At 38.7% G+C, this 18,515-nt stretch overlaps 1 protein-coding gene and 1 long non-coding RNA gene across 4 annotated transcripts; one reads left to right on the top strand and one right to left on the bottom strand.

Annotated features, from left to right (window-relative positions):
- The first annotated feature begins 195 nt into the window (after window positions 1-195).
- rsph10b (radial spoke head 10 homolog B) lies at window positions 196-13,077 on the top strand. 3 transcript variants are annotated; one of them, XM_077201162.1, is made up of 18 exons: window positions 196-525; window positions 608-683; window positions 1,554-1,622; window positions 1,746-1,919; window positions 2,008-2,093; window positions 2,184-2,304; window positions 2,411-2,587; window positions 2,660-2,780; window positions 9,819-9,943; window positions 10,040-10,229; window positions 10,332-10,425; window positions 10,506-10,585; window positions 10,717-10,862; window positions 11,568-11,675; window positions 11,748-11,891; window positions 12,133-12,187; window positions 12,594-12,735; window positions 12,819-13,077. In XM_077201162.1, the coding sequence occupies exons 1-18, from the start codon at window positions 275-277 to the stop codon at window positions 12,922-12,924; spliced, it is 2,265 nt and encodes a 754-aa protein (XP_077057277.1). In that variant the 5' UTR covers window positions 196-274; the 3' UTR covers window positions 12,925-13,077. The 3 variants fall into 3 exon arrangements, 2 of the variants coding, with proteins under 2 accessions (XP_077057277.1, XP_077057278.1); XR_013194478.1 differs by lacking the exon at window positions 12,133-12,187 and having other exon boundaries at window positions 12,819-12,942; XM_077201163.1 differs by lacking the exon at window positions 12,133-12,187 and having other exon boundaries at window positions 12,599-12,735.
- Window positions 13,078-17,590: 4,513 nt separating this feature from the next.
- LOC143710298 (uncharacterized) lies at window positions 17,591-18,138 on the bottom strand. Its single transcript, XR_013194514.1, has 2 exons — window positions 18,026-18,138; window positions 17,591-17,716 (listed from the first exon to the last, which is right to left on the bottom strand). It is a non-coding gene; the product is annotated as an uncharacterized LOC143710298 (long non-coding RNA).
- Between the last annotated feature and the right edge of the window lie 377 nt (window positions 18,139-18,515).

The raw sequence follows: 18,515 nt of genomic DNA, 5'->3' as shown, positions 1-18,515 counted from the left end.
ATTGTTCATTCTTGTAAAGTGTTACTGTAATCTTTTTGGTGAACTGTTTTTTAATCTGTGATTGTACAGAGGCTGAGTTTCAAAAATAAAACTACTAAGAAATATTATTTGGAGTCTTAAAAGAAATGTGACGATTAGCCTCGGTCCCCAATCATCTAATATTTTGTTTTGACCCTTCTAACTTGCCGTACTGTTACATTGCTTAGCAACCGGTAGCGTGTTACTGTGTACACTCCACAGGGATGTTTTTCTAGTTGGTGAGTCTCTACCGGCGATGGCTAAAGGACAAAAAATAGGTTCCAACAGATCTACGCCAGAACCAACGTTAAGTAAAGTGTTAGGACAGTCCTCCACGTCCAGTTTAGTGTCGGAGTCCGTCACAGAGCCTGACGATGGACAAGACTCCTTGAGCTCTGCTGTGTGTTCCTCCTCTGCAGTGTCTCGCCACACGAACGAGTATCGACCAAACAATGAACATGATCAGTGCCGTAAAGTTCCCATTCTTCACCATATAATCGTGGAAAGGTTAGACATTCTTGCGAAATGATAACACTCAGATTTGTTTACAAATAGGGGTTTGTAGTGTTTGGGATCTTTTTTTCCTCAGATATGAGGGTGATAAGTGTGGAGAAATGTTTCATGGAGAAGGTGTCGCTTATTTTCAAGGTGGCCACATTTATAAGGTGAGTGATGAAATATAACTTATGGCTTTTCAACCTTTAGATCCAGTATAAAAATGTAAATCTAATTTAAATGTACTAAACTTTTATTAAGAACATTGCTAACATTACTAACTGTTACTGTAAGTTGCATTATATTACTCAACAGATCTTTTGTTATATTTAAAAAAAATATATGCATGTTGTAAGGGAGGAAAGATGAACATTTAGAAATAAATTAAATATTTTTGATCACAAAACTGAACCCGGGGCCCAGTTTAAAAACCCTTGCCCTGAAATACCTTCAGTGAACTCAAGTAGATCACAGATTCTGCTTGAAAGCCTTAAATGGGCATTCGGCAACTCTAGCTATTTCTTCGCTAATTTTCACTTTCGTTGTGGCATGTTTTCTCAACGAGCTCCCCCTACAGCTGTGAGGCGTATATTTCACAACAATGTCATAAGAAAAAACTCACTTGCAGCACCCTCCTCCCCCTATCTACCGCTGCTCATGTGCATTTGTTATTATCGGAGCCAACCAACTTTATCGTGTTGAGCTATGTCTAACGAGGTGGGTAATACATCATACACATTGAGGGCGGCGTGTGTGTTTATGTCGAATTGCCGTAAAGCAGTTTGTGTTTCTCGCTCATTCTCGCTTCTCACGAGACTTCCTATTTCCAACTTACCGGGACGTTAGTCCCCATGTTGCAAGGTTGGTTTTCTGCCTGGGAACGCTGGGGGGAGCTGGCGAAGTCACCATTCTCACCAGAACAGGTTATTAAACCATCCAAATGATTTCTAAACGTTTTTTTTTAAGTTGAAATAGTTGCCGAATGCCCCTTTAAATTACCCTACATTATTTCATTATTTCTACCATTTTGCATTCATTAGGGTAGTTTTTCACATGGGTTGATGCATGGCTCTGGTGAATATATCTGGTCAGACGGTTTAAAGTATCAGGTATGTAAAGAGTTCATGGAAGTGAATTTACATTAGCTAGGATTAGATAAGTCACATAATACCCCAGTGTTTTGATTTGAGCCATTAATAATGCTTAGCAAAATTAACTGTTGCATTCGGCAGGGTGATTTTCAATTAAATGTCCCCATGGGACATGGGACTTACACCTGGCTAGATGGCAGCACTTATGAGGGGGAGTTACACCAAGGTGTCCGTCATGGTGTAGGGGTGTTCAAATGTTTTAAAACCTCTACTGTGTACAGAGGTCAGTGGCATCTGGGCAAAAGACAAGGGCAGGTATGTGCATACACACATCTATTATCTCAACTTTCCTCACATGCATTTAATAATAAATATCTTGACTGGTGTCCTGTGATGGTGACAGGGGGTGATGTACTATAACCAAGCATCCACATCATGGTACAAAGGAGACTGGGTGAACAACTGCAGAGAGGGCTGTGGAAAGCGGTGGTTTGTGATAGTAATCATTTCTTTATAAATATATATATTTTTCTTTCTAAATTTATATTTAAATATAAAATATATTTGTTTCCCATTAAGTTACCCATCTGGCAATGTGTATGAAGGACAATGGAGGAACAATGTCCGACATGGACAAGGAACAATGAGATGGGTTCAGTTGGATCAGCAATACAGTGGACAGTGGTTAAATGGCATCCAGGTTTGTCATTTACTAACTTTGCCCTTATTTTTAGGGTCATTCCCTATACTATGATTTTGTATAATTTTGTACTGAAAATTTTAGAGAAGTTTCTTACTTAATGTAGGATGGAAAAGGAACACACACATGGTTCTGTAAAAGAGTTCCTTGCTCTCAGTACCCTCGTATGAACGAGTACACGGGAGAATTCGTTCAAGGCATGCGTCATGGTCAAGGACAGTTCTTATATGCCAGTGGGGCTGTGTATAGTGGAGAGTGGAAACATAACAAAAAACATGGACAGGTAAACCACTTTTCAAACTATGGAGATGTGAGATGGTTGTGTGATTCCAACACTACAGATGGTCTTTTGCAGGGGAAATACACTTTTGAAAATGGACTGGTATATGAAGGGGAGTTTAATAAGGACAGCATGGCTGAATTTCCTGCCTTCACTCCTGGCCTGAGTGGGATTACGACTCCTTTTCCAGACGAGAGTAAAGTATTAAGTAATATTCATGACCAGAATTAAATATTTAGAATTAAATATTATTAGGAATACTCTGGAATACTTGATTCTGATTGGTCAATTAATGGCGACTGAACTATAGTTAACCATTGTCCCTAGCATCTGATTTCCTACATAGCTAAATTGAATTGTATAATTTAATATTTATATGTAAATGTAGTTTACAATGTATAATTTTTTACATTTATTATAAAATAATTGTGTGTGTGTGTGTGTGTGTGTGTGTGTGTGTGTGTGTGTGTGTGTGTGTGTGTGTGTGTGTGTGTGTGTGTGTGTGTGTGTGTGTGTGTGTGTGTGTGTGTATACACTAACCTAAAGGATTATTACGAACACCATACTAATACTGTGTTTGACCCCCTTTCGCCTTCAGAACTGCCTTAATTCTACGTGGCATTGATTCAACAAGGTGCTGAAAGCATTCTTTAGAAATGTTGACCCATATTGATAGGATAGCATCTTGCAGTTGATGGAGATTTGTGGGATGCACATCCAGGGCACAAAGCTCTTGTTCCACCACATCCCAAAGATTGTCTATTGGGTTGAGATCTGGTGACTGTTGGGGCCATTTTGTTACAGTGAACTCATTGTCATGTTCAAGAAACCAATTTAAAATGATTCGAGCTTTGTGACATGGTGCATTATCCTACTGGAAGTAGCCATCAGAGGATGGGTACATGGTGGCCATAAAGGGATGGACATGGTCAGAAACAATGCTCAGGTAGACCTTGGCATTTAAACGATGCCCAATTGGCACTAAGGGGCTTAAAGTGTGCCAAGAAAACATCCCCCACACCATTACACCATCACTACCAGCCTGCACAGGGGTAACAAGGCATGATGGATCCATGTTCTCATTCTGTTTACGCCAAACTTTGACTCTACCATCTGAGTGTCTCAACAGAAATCGAGACTCATCAGACCAGGCAATATTTTTACAGTCTTCAACTGTCCAATTTTGGTGAGCTCTTGCAAATTGTAGCCTCTTTTTCCTATTTGTAGTGGAGATGAGTTGTACCCGGTGGGGTCTTCTGCTGTTGTAGCCCATCCGCCTCAAGGTTGTGCGTGTTGTGGCTTCACAAATGCTTTGCTGTATACCTCGGTTGTAACGAGTGGTTATTTCAGTCAAAGTTGCTCTTCTATCAGCTTGAATCAGTCGGCCCTCTAGCATCAACAAGGCATTTTCGCCCACAGGACTGCCGCATACTGGATGTTTTTCCCTTTTCACACCATCTTTGTAACCCCTAGAAATGGTTGTGCGTGAAAATCCCAGTAACTGAGCAGATTGTGAAATATTCAGACCGGCCCGTCTGGCACCAGCAACCATGCCACGCTCAAAATTGCTTAAATCACCTTTCTTTCCCATTCTGACATTCAGTTTGGAGTTCAGGAGATTGTCTTGACCAGGACCACACCCCTAAATGCATTGAAGCAACTGCCATGTGATTGGTTGATTAGATAATTGCATTAATGAGAAATTGAACAGGTGTTCCTAATAATCCTTTAGGTGAGTGTATATATATATATATATATATATATATATATATATATATATATATATATATATATATATATGTATGTGTGTGAAATTATTATTCAGTTTCCTGTTCTTAGCTGAGTGGCAGCCAGTGTGGTCTTCTGCTACTGTAGCTCGTTCTGCTTCAATGTTTGACGTGTTGTGCATTCAGAGATGCTCTTCTGCAGACCTCAGCTGTAACAGGAGGTTTTTTAAGTTACTTTTGCCTTTCAATCAGTTCAAACCAGTCTGGCCATTCTCCTTCGACCTTTGGCACCAACAATGCATTTTCACCTACAGAACTGCCACTCACCTGATATTTTCTCTTTTTTCTGAGATTGAGTTCCTGCCATGTGATTGGCTGTTTATTTGCGTTAACAAGCAGTTGAACATGTGTGCCTAATAAAGTAGCCGGTGAGTGTACAGTTATAATCAAAATTATTCAACCCCCATTGCAAATCAAGTTTATTGGCAAAATTTACACCTTCAGCTGTTTGCAATGAACAAATCAAACAAAAGTAATTTAAAGGTGCAGTGTGTGATTTTTAGCGGCATCTAGTGGTGAGGTTACGAATAGCAACCAACAAAAGTTACGGTGGCCGACAGGAAAATATGTCATCGTCTGAGACAGCAGAGAGTAGCCAGTTCAGCAATGAGGTTTCTTTACAAGGATAAATTAAGAAATTGACTAATTATATTTACTTAATTATTCAGTAAAACTATATGTTATTACGAATATTATTGTTACTTGTTCATCATTGTATCAGTGTTTTTTTTTTTTTTTTTTTTTACTTTGTTTATTGATTTTTTCAGTGACATAACAAAATCAAGAGGTAACAATTCGGGAATCAAAACAGTGTCCAATACAACTAACAAAAAATTTAAATAAAATAAAGAAATAAAATAAAAAAATGAAAAACAACCCCCAAAAACAAATAAACAGAACAGAACAAAACAAAAAACACAAAAACACAAAAAGCAGTCACCCACTGCTAAATAAAAGCCCAATATGTTCACTTACAGAGAGATAAATAAAAAACATCCCAGCATGCTACAAATTTCACAAGAAAAAGCTCACAATTAGAAGACAATTAGGGTGGCTACTCTGGAATAGCTGTAAAAGTCAATCCCTCAACATGTGCAAAAAATGGACTCCAGGTTTTATTAAACTTTGCAAGAGAACCATGTATCGAGCACCTAACTTTCTCCAACTTCACAAACTGAAGGATGTCCCTGATCCAAGACGAGTGAGAAGGCGGTGCAGGAGACTTCCACCTCAATAACATCAAACGTCTAGCCAATAAGGAGATAAAGGCTACAAAGTCAGCTTTATATTTAGGAAGCTGCAACATAGGAGGCAAAACCCCAAACAAAGCGGTACATGCTGTTGGGTCAAATTGAACCCCTGTACAAACAGAAATAGAATTAAATATCTGCGTCCAAAAATTATGTAGTGAAGGGCAAGACCAGAACATATGGGCATGGGTAGCTGGAGCCTGACGACATTTAATGCACAAGGGATCGACATTGTATCAGTGTTTTATTCGCTGAACTAAGCTTGCTTCCTTGCATGAAGAGCAACATAGTAACGAAACACGTTTGTCCATTTAGGGCTACTGTAGAAACATGTCGGCACATTTCAATGTAAGGAGAGCCGCGGTGTATGTAGATAAAAACTGCTCATTCTAAGGTAATACAAATATAACGGTTCATTAAGTAAGGTCTTTATACACCACTGAAAACCTCTTTTTCAAGGTAGTGACGAAACGCACTCTGTAGCGGTGTTTGTTCGCTGTCGGCTACGGTAGAAACATGACGACACAATATGTCGACCTCCATAGAAGGGGGTGCCCCCTGTTATGGAGATATAAATGTCTCTTTCTAAGGTAATAAAAACATAACGGTCCATTATGCAAGGTCTTTATACACCACTGAAAACATAGTTATGGATCTTATATTGCATTTCTGTCAATAGATCCTCAGAAATATTACACAATGCACCTTTATATAGCTCAACACAACAAATGTTTTAAGTGGTTTCCCCGAATTCCACTGAAAATGCAACTTTTAATGACTTCTGCAGTCTCAAAATTATTCAACCACCTGAATAGAATCCCCCACAACAGCACAAATCTGCAAAACAGTTGTTGTCTCAAGCACACCTGATGCAACTAATCAAGGGCTTCATTAGTTGCACCAGGGGTGCTTGAGCTAGAACACATGAAATATCTGAACTGGCTAGGTTTGTTGAGTTTGACCATGGGCATCGGACCCATTGTATATGGGTGGGGCAAGACCCACCCACTTTTTAAGACCAGTGATATTGGACCCACTCACTTCTACCATCTCTAATTCAGTGTCAGTTCACTTTTCAGAGCGCCATGAGTTAAATCCTTTCCACTTGAGGAAAGCCCTAATAAATTTAACTCCATTACGCGTTTTAGCTACAGCGTTGATTTCCATGCTGCTGCTCAAATCCATTCCACCTGATTCATTCAGAGTCCCACCAAACCCTTACTTTTCAGGCCAGACGAGCCAATGCACATGTGCTGTCCCAAGCGCGAGTCTCAGGTTCCTATGGGAACCAGAGCTCCTAACAGTTAGAATACAGATCATACGAAGTTTAAAACGTTTAAATAGACATATCAAGTAGTAATTAATTAATGTATATGAATCTTAGTCGATTATTGGCTATTAGAGCTGGTTTGGTTGCTGAGACGGAGACACGCAGAGATGCCAATTAATGTGCTGCTTGATTTGTGACCGTGCTGTGCTTATTCCATTAATTCGAGTAGCCTATCATATTGTAGATGGCTTAAATCATTTAAATATACATACAATAATATACAATATCATATCGTAGAACATGTAGTAGCCTATTTGATTTGATATTACTCTTGCCAAGCTCTGATTTCTGAGAGATGCACGCATAGACGAATTTGCGCCCGTTTCATTTTTACTCTCACTCATTCACTTCACTCATTATTGCATAGAGATTTTAAAAAAGGTATTTGGCTTCGGGAACACCTCCAATCTACTCCAGTAAAAAAATCTGGAGGATGACCCACCCACATTTTTTTTTGCTTCCAATGCCCATGTGACTGCATGATAGAAATATGGCTAAGTCAAAAAAAATGGTCCAAAAAGTTGAGAGAAGATATCTTTGTCCTTCACAAACAAGGAACAGGATACAAAAAGAGAGCAAAGGCACTACATGTTCCTAAAGACACTGTTGGAAGCATAGTTCGCAAGTTCAAAATGAAAGGAACAGTGGTTACACTACCTGGATGGAGCAGAAAAAGGAAGCTATCAACAGCTGCAACCAGATTTATGAGAAGGCAGGTTTAGAAAAACCCTTTGACTGTGTTGTGAACTTTTTCTTCTAAAGTGTAGGCAACTCAGAAGCGAAGACCAGGAGACTCGGGTGCATCTATTAAGCAGGGTTCTTTATTGCTGTTGCATCGCTGTAGTATTCCCAAGTCTGAACTCAATAGCTCAGCACAGTGTTATATCCTTTCAAGGGGGAGGGATTTACATATAGGTGAAAAAAGCATGTAAATGTAAGTAAAGGAATCAGCATGTTACCCGAAATTCCCCAACCCTGATCTTCATCAGCATAACAGTGTGATTCGAATGTAAATATTCTAATCCAATCAGCCGGACTATTCAATGACTGGGACAGGGGCTCCTAGAGCCATTAGAACAAAGGGTGAGAGTCTCAGTAATCTGACTGATTTAACTTACAATAGAGAGAACAGGACTGGCGATGAATCTCTTGCTGACAATTCTGATATCATCATTTATACTTAAAATGCTAAATTCAGTCTACTAAACTTTCTCAGTTTATATACTATTGTATTGGAACCTAAATTAAAACATTTAATAAATTTGTAACACTACATTTGAAAAGACCTGCATCAAGACTTGGTGGCAAAAGGTACTGAAGTTTCAGCTTGCACAGTTAGGCTTTTTGGCACTATGGATCTGGAGAAAGAAGAATTAAACATATGCTGAAAAGAACTGTCTACAGTTAAGCATGGCGGGGCTCTGTGATGCTCTGCGGCTGCTTTGCATCCTCTGGCACTGGTAAACTGTAGCGTGTGGAAGGCAAGATGGATTCATTAAAGTATCAGGACATCCTAGGAGAAAACGTCATGCCGTCAGTGAGGTAGCTGAAGCTTGGGCATCAATAGACCTTCAAACAGGACAATGATCCCAAGCATACCTTAAATTCCACCAAGGCTTGGTTGCAGAAGAAGTCCTGGAAGATTCTACAGTAGCCATCATCACAGTCACCCGACTTGAACCCCATAGAAAATCTCTGGTGGGATTTGAAGAAGGCGGTTGCTGCACACATACTCAAGAATATTACTGAACTGAAGGCCATTGCTCATGAGGAATGGGCTAAGATTCCTCAAAAACACTGCCAGAAGCTGCATGGTGTTTGGTTATACATCTCGTTTGCGTCAAGTCATAACAGCAAAAGGGTGTTCTACTAAGTACTAAAGATGCTTAACATAAAGGGGTTGAATAATTTTGAGACTGCAGAAGTAATTAAAAGCATTTTCAGTTGAATTTGTGAAAACCACTTGAAACATTTGTCATGTTTAGCTATTTCAATTACTTTTGTTTGATTTGTTCATTGCAAACAGGTGAAAGTCTGTACATTTTGCCAATGAACCTGATTTGCAATGGGGGTTGAATAATTTTGATTACAATTTTATATTATATTATAATAATACAAGAAACTCCAAGACAGCTTAAATTCAAAAATACAGAAAAAATAATTGCATTCATAACAAAACATTACTAATTAGTCATTTTCATTAAATTCTTAAACTACTAAGTCATTCAATCAATTTCGATAAAACCTAATCTATTAGCCAGTTATAAAATTGTACCTACTAACAAGCTTAAAATTGCTTGTAAGCTTGTTAAAAAAAGCTTATAAAATTGTACCTACTAACAAGCTCCGAAGATGAACGAAGGTCTTACGGGGTTGGAAAAACATGAGGGTGAGTAAATACTTACAGAATTTTCATTTTTGGGTGAACTATCCCTTTAAATAAAGGTATGTAACAGAAAACAGTGTGTCACAGAAAACCATATGTTTAAATAAGCAAAGCATAAAAGTGCATCTAATCAAACAAGCTATAGTGCTGGTTCAATAAATATCTAATTTGAAAGTTCCATCAAATGACCTCAAACACTCTCACATTGGCCATCCTCATTGTTGATCCCTGAATAAAAAAAAAAGGTTAACCCTAGTGAACAATTAATGTCCATTTATGTGGTAAGTAGCATGAAAATGTACCCTAAACAGTCATTCTAAAAAAAGAATTAAAAAAAAACCTTTAGAGAGAGTTAACTTATTGGAATTTTTTGACAGTGTACTATTAACACCGTTTACTTAATTTCATGTCCCTTACAGTATGTCAAAAGGTTTTATTTATTTTTACTTATAGTGTTTCTAATCGTTTATCTGTTCATTAGATGATTCATCCAAAAGATCTTCTCAGTCAAGCACAAATTCACCACTCGGATCTGACATGGTTTTGAACATCCAGACTCTGTTAGACAGAATCCCTGAGGCCCACAGAGATCAAGAACTCAAACAGGTTTTTGGCCTTATTTGAGATGAATCCTAATGTAAATCCAGAGCCAAATTTGTGTTGGTGTGCTGTGAAAGTATTATTTTATTTACATCTTTGCAGGTGGAGTTTGCAGTGTTGAGACACATTGGTTTGTTAAGGGAGATATATAGTTTCTACAGCAGCCTTGGACATGAGAAATCTGCAGACAAAATATTCCCCCTGACCTACCTGCAGTTCTCTCGATTTCTCATGGACTGTAAAGTTCACCAGCACGGAATCACGCAAGCGCAAATAGATCATCTTCTCACTGGTAATGTCTTTAAGCATAATAATGGTTTGTGATGTTTTTCTCACTATATCAAATAAACTATTTGTAATCAAAGTTTTGCTTGTTGCCACTGTCTGAATCCAGATCAAGTTCATTCTCCTTTCACTGCCATTCTACCGAGAGAGTGTATCAGCTATATTATCGTTGTAGCATATCATATTTGCCACGAAGACATTGAGTGAGTATTTTACTACAATGATAGGATTTTTATGTTCTTGCAAGTTTCCATCTAGTCACAGATCACTTGTCATGTTACAGGTCCTCTAATAACATACTCGCAGCATGTTTTTCAAAGCTCATGAGGCAGAACATCATACCCAATGCAAAGAATGTGAAAGGTAGAGAGACACACATTATATTATGATTGTATTATTAAAAATTATCTTGAATGTTATTTCAAGATACCCTATTATTATTTATTAATTATTACAAATGTTTATTTTATTAAAAATGTATTTCTTTATTTTAGGCTCTCTGTTCTGCCACCCTGTCCATGCTTCAGTTGCATGTCACTACTCAGACAGATGCTGGGAAATTTACCAGGCCCTGTGTAAAGCAAATTCTGTCCAGCCTGACCAAACCTTGACTGCAAGGCAATTTGTCTGGTTGCTAAAGGTAACAGGCCTCTTACTTTCATCTAGTCTCAACTTACCAATAGTTATTCATACATAATTCTTAGGCCGGTGACACACTGGCTGCGTGGCATGAGCGTGGCGTTTCTGTTGCGTGTCAGCTGCGTGGCGGCTGCGTCGCATTTTCTGTGTCTTTGCACACCAGAAACGTGTCTGACGCGGCGCTGCTGACACGGATCACCCTTGTTCGACATATGGGAGAGAGTTGTGGAAGCCCTATACTTCATGTTAAGCATAAATATAAAGCCTACTGATAAAAACACTGTCAGCAGTATTGACAGCAAAATAGACTACAGAATATTTCGTTCTGTATTGACAGGTGCAATATTTGAAAATTGATATTTATTTATTTATTTATTTTTAAATTATGTATATATCTGAATTTATGTCAAAACCTAGAGTTTCAACCATCAAAATGTAATGTATTAATATGTATTTGTGTACAAAATAACATATAAACATCTTTTCCTATTCTATTTTGCTTGTAAACGCTTCCAACACGCTTGCGTGTCGCGTGAAAAATAGGCATCGGTTCTATTTCTAGCACGCACGCATTATCAAGCAGGCAGTCTGCAAGCTCTAACCTGTTAACACAGGAGCCGAAATAAAAACGGACACGCCACGCAGCTGAGACGCTTACGCCACGCAGCCAGTGTGTCACCGGCCTTATGCATAGTCCTGTTCACAGGACCTCTGTCTATATGACAGCGAGCTAACCGTGTCCAAAGTGTTAGAGATCCTCTCTGTAGACAGTCCTGCAATTCATGATGGAATCTACAGCAACCTGGACCTGAAGGTCAGTAGCTGAACTCATGTTTTTTTGGTTGATATTACTTTGATTTGATATGACAAATTATTTTGGTTGTAGATGAGCTTTCTGGAGTTCTTTGAGGCATTGTTGGGCTGTGCTGAGGTGAAAGGCCAGAGAATCCAAACTGATGTTGAGAGCCAGACGGACACAAGTCATTGGGACGACACTACGCAGAACATTACAGAGCCGAATTCACTTCAAGTCTGTGCTGCCTCTCCTACTGTTTCAGATCAATGATTTATAGTTACATAATTTAAATGGATTGCTTTTTCAATTTTTAAGAATGAAATTTCAGGCATTTTCTCTCATGTTGGCTGTACAACGTCTCTTGAGATTTGTAGATACCACTCAGTATCACATTCCAGTGGATATTATCTTAGCTGGGGTGAAAGCTAATCAGACTGTCTCTATTAAGGTGCTCTTATCTTTTGAAATGTTTCAGTCATCCCTATCTGAGGAGATGGAGCAAAGACAAAGTCCCGTGCTTGCTTTCAAAGGTTTGACTTCACAAATGCAATTCATAATGGAAAATGTGGTCAGTCCATGTTACTATAACTGTGGTTCTCAACTAGTAGGCCTCAGCAAACTTCCAAAGGGGCTTTAAGGTGACCTAAGACAAAATAAAGATCAAGGGTTGTACTATTCTGGAGGATGTTTGAAACGCTGTATTGCTAGCACTTACATTATTGCCTTCGCTTGTATTCCTCATTTGGAAGTAGTTTATTTTATTTTAGATAAAAGCATATGCTACATGAATAAATGTAAATGTGCTTCCCACAGTCTTGGAAAACCATATGAGATAGCCTAATTTAAAAGTGTCACCTGGAAAATTCATGTAAATTAATAAAATCGTAGTTATGCATCTGATTTATCCCTAATAGTGGGCTAATTTCATGTCCTCAGAGAAGGACTGGATGCAGAAAACACAGCAGTTCTTCATTCAGACCTTCTTCCCTGCATATGAGCGAAGTGTGAAGCTGAAGGAGGAGAGACTCGAGCTGAGAGGAAAGTACAGAAGTGCTCTTGCAGATGCTGACACAGCAAGGTATTAAAAAAAAAAAAAAAATCCCGAAATTCAAAGAAATGTTTTTTGAAGCCCATATTTTTATAACTTACAATTATTTTCAGACATACAGAACAGCTTGAGGCTGAGGAGGGACAAGACGAAGATGGACACAGAGAGGTTCCAAACATTGATGTTAATCACTCGCCCCCTTCTCCCATGAGCCTGTGACCTCTATCACATCTGTCATTTCAAAACAGTCATTCCTCAGCGGGAATAAGATAAAGTAAATTCACAGAATGGAAGTACATCGTTTTTTGTTTTTTTTGCTTTGTTAAAAACACTGTGAATGTCAATAAAATTAGGGGGGGAAAAACAGCCACATTCAAAGTGTCAAGTTACCTTTATTTACAATACAGATTGTTTCAAAGCAGCTTTACAGAGATAACAGGAAAATAATGTTGTAATAGTATTGTTAAATATAAAATTAAATGTCCCCAACTAAGCAAGGCAAAAGCCAATGGCAAGAAAGGCGACAGTGGCAAGGAACCAAAACTCCATCAGGTGACAGAAAAAAACCTTGGGAGAACCCAGGCTCAGTCAGGGGGCCAGTCCTCCTTTGGCCAATGAACGAACAGCATATGATTGATTATGAATTAAGCAGCATTATAGGTCAGAAGTCAGATTGGATTAGAACTTTCACAATATTTATCCAGTTCCATCTGGTTGGGGGTCGGAGTCATCACGCCGGTATGGAGACGAGTTTGTTGAGGTGTCCATAAGGCCTTCACAGTGTTGATGAGGCTGGCACTTCAGGGGTGCGTTGTCGTCGTGTCCATGTGATGATCCTTCATCAGATCTGGATATGGCCTGGATCCGGCGTTTTGCGGTAAACCTCGGGATAAACAGAGAGACTAATATTAGCGTAGATGCCATCCTTCTTATGATGTACAAAGTACATCAGGATTTATGAGAAGTGTTCTCGGTTCATACGGATCTAAACTATGCACCCTAACATTGAATTATAGAAGTCTATAATGCGTTATGTGTATGCTAAGCCAAAGATGTGTTTTTAGTCTAGATTTGAACTGACAGACTGTGTCTGCTTCCCGGACCATGTTAGGAAGATTGTTTCATAGTTTAGGTGCTAAATAGGAGAAGGATCTACTGCCAGCAGTCGATTTTGATATTCTAGGCATCATCAACTGGCCAGAATTTGGAGATTGCAATAGACGTGAAGGACTATAATGCGTTAAGAGTTCGCTCAAGTACAGGGGAGCTAAACCATTTAGTGCTTTGTAAGTAATCAGCAATATTTAAAAATGTATAAAAATGTTTAATAGGGAGCCAATGCAGTCTTGACAGAACAGGGCTAATATGGTCATACTTCCTGGTTCTGGTAAGAACTCTTAATGGCTGCATTTTGGACCAACTGTAGTTTATGTATTAAACGTGCAGGGCAACCACCCAGTAGAGCATTCAAATAATCTAGCCTTTATATCATGAACGCATGAACCAATTATTCTGCATTTTTTATTGAGAGCATATGACGTAATTTAGATATATTTTTAAGATGAAAAAATGCAGTTTTACAGATACTAGACACGTGACTTTCAAATGAAAGATTGGTATCAAAGAGCACACCCAGGTTCCTAACTGACAACGAAAACTTGACAGAGCAGCCGTCAAGTTTTAGACAGTATTCTAGGTTATTACGCGAAGAAGTTTGTCCTATAATTAGAATCTCTGTTTTTTCAGAATTTAGTAGGAAATTACTTGTCATCCAGTTTTTTTATATCAGCTATGCATTCCGTTAATTTTGTGGATTGGTACATTTTCGTCAGGGCGTGAAGAAATATAGAGCTGAGTATCATCAGCTATATCACTGTAGCTGAGTATCATCAGCTACAGTGAAAACTAATGCCATGCTTCCTAATGATATCTCCTAAGGGTAGCATGTACAGAGTGAACAGCAACGGTCCTAGTACTGAGCCTTGTGGTACACCATACTGGACTTTTGACCGATAAGACCTCTCTTCATTTACTGCTACAAACTGATAACAGTCAGATAAGTATGATTTAAACCATGCTAGTGCAATTCCACTAATGCCAACATAATTTTCAAGTCTATTTTAAAAGAATGTTGTGGTCAATAGTGTCAAATGCAGCCCTAAGATCGAGTAGCACTAATAGAGAGATACAACCACGATCGGATAAGAGCAAATCATTTGTGACTCTAATGAGAGCTGTCTCAGTACTATGATATGGTCTAAATCCTGATTGAAAATTCTCACAGATACTATTTCTTTCTAAAAAGGAACATAGTTGTGAAGATACTGCCTTTTCTAGTATCTTAGACAGAAAAGGTAGATTCGAGATCAGCCTGTAATTGAATAATTCTGCAGTATCAAGTTGCGTTTTTTTAACAAGCGGTTTAATCATAGCCTGCTTAAAAGTTTTTGGTATGACAAAGATTAATTAATGATATTAAGAAGAGGATCTATGACCTCTGGAAGCATCTCTTTCAATAGTTTAGTCGGTATATGGTCTAACATACATGTTGTCGATTTAGATCATTTAAAAAGTTTATAAAATTCTTCCTCTCCTATAGCAATGAATGAATAGAATTTTTCGTATGTGAGACTACACTGCGCTGTCTGATGCGATACTGTAGTAGATGGTTGCATAGTTATAATTTTCCCCCTGATATTATCAATCTTGTAAGTAAAAAAGTTCATTACTCCTGTGCTGCTTGGAAACATATGGGCTGCAAGCTTTTTTTTTCATTTCCTCAAATGTGTGAAAACGTCACAGCCTGAGTGTGCTCGTTGTACCATGGCGTTGGAATATTTTCATTAGTCTTCAAGCGCAAAGGAGCAACTGTGTCTAAAGTGCTGGAAAAGGGAGTTAAAAGTTTCTGTCACAATATCAAGTTCTTCTAAGCTATCTGGGATGCTGAGATGATGAAACTGATCAGGAAGATTATTTATTAAGCAATCTTTAGTGGCAAAAGTGATAGGTCTAACATATGTAACACGGAGTCGGCTTTGAAGCCTTGGCTAAATGAAGTTTATACAAGACTAGATAGTGATCTGAGATGTCATTGCTCTGCTGCAGAATTTCAACTGCTTCAACATTTATTCTGTGTGATATTAAATCTAGAGTATGATTACGACAAGGAGTAGGTCCTGACACGCGTTGTCTAACTCCAATAGAGTTAAGAATGTCTTTAAATGCGAACCCCAATGCATCTTTTTCGTTATCTACATGTATATTAAAATCACCAACAATTAGGACTTTATCTGCAGCCAGTACTAACTCTGATAGAAAGTCAGCAAATTCTTTTATAAAGTCTGTATGGTGCCCTGGTGGCCTGTATACAGTAGCCAGCACAAATCTCAAATGTGATTTATCATTTACACTAGATCAGGTCTTCAATCCTGCTCCTGGAGGGCCGCTGTCCTGCAGAGTTTAGTTCCAACCCTAATCAAACACACCTGAATCAGATCATCAAGCTCTTCAGGATCGCTTGAATATGCAAAGGCAGGAAGCAGGATGGAACTAAACTCTGCAGGACAGTGACCCTCCAGGAGCAGGATTGAAGACCTCTGCACTAGATAGTTACATTAAGCACCAACACTTCAAACGAATTGTATTTGAAACTAGACTTCTTAGTAATTCAGAAAATATTACTATAAATTACAGCAACACCTCCCCCTTTGCCTTTGATACGAGGTTCATATTTATAACCGTCATCTTGGGGGGGAGCACTCATTTAAAGTAATGTAATTGTTTGGTTTTAGCCAGGTTTCTGTCAAACAGCACATCTAGGTTATAGTCTCTGATCATATCATTAACGATAAGTGCTTTTGAAGTAAGGGATCGAATATTCAGCAACCCAAGCTTTATCATTTGTATCATTTCTGTTTTTTATTTGTTCAACAATTAAATGTTTACCCTTAGATGGGTTTGGAAGTTTTTTGTATTTCCTAATTTGGGGAACATACACCGTCTCTATGTGATGATATCTAGGTGAAAGAGTTTAAACCACAGGTCTTCAATCCTGCTCCTGGAGGGCCACTGTCCTTGCAGAGTTTAGTTCCAACCTGCTTCAGCACACCTGCCTTTGTATATTCAAGCGATCCTGAAGAGCTTAATGAGCTGATTCAGGTGTGTTTGATTAGAGTTGGAACTAAACTCTGCAGGACAGTGGCCCTCCAGGAGCAGGATTGAAGACCTCTGGTTTACACTCATGTGTATTCCCATGTGAATGGATTTATCTGACCTCAGTGACGTGAGACAGCTGGCAGGCGGTCGGTTTAGCCAGTTTGTATGCTTCCTGACCTGAGCCCCAGATTGTCATGTTTGAGCTCTAAGATAATGTGCCATATTACTAGAGAGAAGTGCAGCACCATCCCAGGAGGGATAATTACCATCTCTTTTCAACAGGTCAGGTCTGCCCCAAAAACTTTTCCAATTGTCTATGAATTCTATATTAGTTTGCAGGCACCACTTAGACAGCCAGCCATTGAGTGAGGACAGTCTACTAACCAACCATCTCATCACTCCTTCGAACTGGAAGGGGGCCAGAGCAAAGTACAGTGCCTGACATCGTACTTGCGAGTTCACACACCTCTTTAACGTTAATTTTAGTGATCTCCGACTGGCGAAGTCCAACATCATTAGTGATGACATGAAATAATAATCTGAATATAATAATCACCTATGGTGGCTGGTGTCTATTTTCACGTTCCGTGTAATAGAATCGCCAATAACTAGGGCACATTCAACAGGATTCTCAGTGGGTGTTTCACTGACTAGGGAGAATCTGTTTGATGTAATTGGAACGGAAGAGTGGTATTTTTTCCCGCGACTACACAATCTCACCGTCACCCAATTTGTGTGAGTGGATGTGCTTTTATTTGTTTGTGGGAGGTGTGAATATGATCAGGTCACGTTCACACATTGATTGGCTCACTCTCTTCTTCTACTCTGGGGTGAACAGCAACAGATTGTCTGACATCTGAAACAAGGTTATGGACACAAGTTTTAAAGTATTTACAAAAAAAAAAGTTTAAATGCTGACAACTCTCAGATGATGATCCATCTATTTTTCTTTGGTGTAAAATGGTGGTTTCCAGCCCTGAAAAACTAATAAAAAATCTTTAAGATTTTATTAATACAAATGAAGTCATGAATAATTCTGTTGTAATTTACAATTTCTACTTGTTGTACATCTATAAAATATTTGATCAGATCCAAATTCTGAGTGAATTTCCATGACTGGAAAACTGTGGGAAGTGAAATGAATGAAGCAAAGATGTAAATCCACCTGACTGGTCCCGGGTGTGAACACCATTCTTGGAAGAGCTGAGACAGGAGTGCAAGAGAGAGAATTGAGTGCCCACGTGCCCCCCAACAAACCATATGAGAGCATTAATAACATTATGATGGCAACACCTACAGGTAGTTTGTCCCTCATATCCCAAGACATCAAGAGGACGCTCCTCTGCCTGAGTAACAGGACTCTCATCTCAGCATCCTCCATCCCAAGGGAAAACCTCTCTGCTGTCTCTCACTGTTGGCTTCAGGTAACGCTCAAAGTCCAAACTAGTAGCATCCTGGGAAAAATTCATCAGAACATGATCCATAAACTCTCTAAACTAAAAGCTCTGATGACTATTAGTACGATTTAGGGATGCAGAATAAAGGTTAGCTACACTATGTAACTTTTTGACCCATGACAGCACAAATGCCATTTATGGTAATATTTTCCTAATTCTTGTATCATTAAACATGGAATCACATGAATTATTCATGAA

This window comes from Siphateles boraxobius, unplaced genomic scaffold (genome assembly GCF_051911475.1).
Source record: "Siphateles boraxobius isolate OS27281-9 unplaced genomic scaffold, OSU_SipBor_1 46, whole genome shotgun sequence".
NCBI classification, from domain to species: domain Eukaryota; kingdom Metazoa; phylum Chordata; class Actinopteri; order Cypriniformes; family Leuciscidae; genus Siphateles; species Siphateles boraxobius.
This window is presented reverse-complemented; position numbering and strand designations above follow the sequence as displayed.

What these genes read in the sequence shown, in the direction of transcription:
- rsph10b (XM_077201162.1), top strand. Translation starts at nt 275, where the DNA reads ATGGCTAAAGGACAAAAAATAGGTTCCAACAGATCTACGCCAGAACCA. An exon ending in CACCATATAATCGTGGAAAG is followed by an intron (nt 526 to 607) that starts GTTAGACATTCT and finishes TTTTTTCCTCAG; the next exon opens with ATATGAGGGTGATAAGTGTG. An exon ending in ACAGCAACCTGGACCTGAAG is followed by an intron (nt 11,676 to 11,747) that starts GTCAGTAGCTGA and finishes TTTTGGTTGTAG; the next exon opens with ATGAGCTTTCTGGAGTTCTT.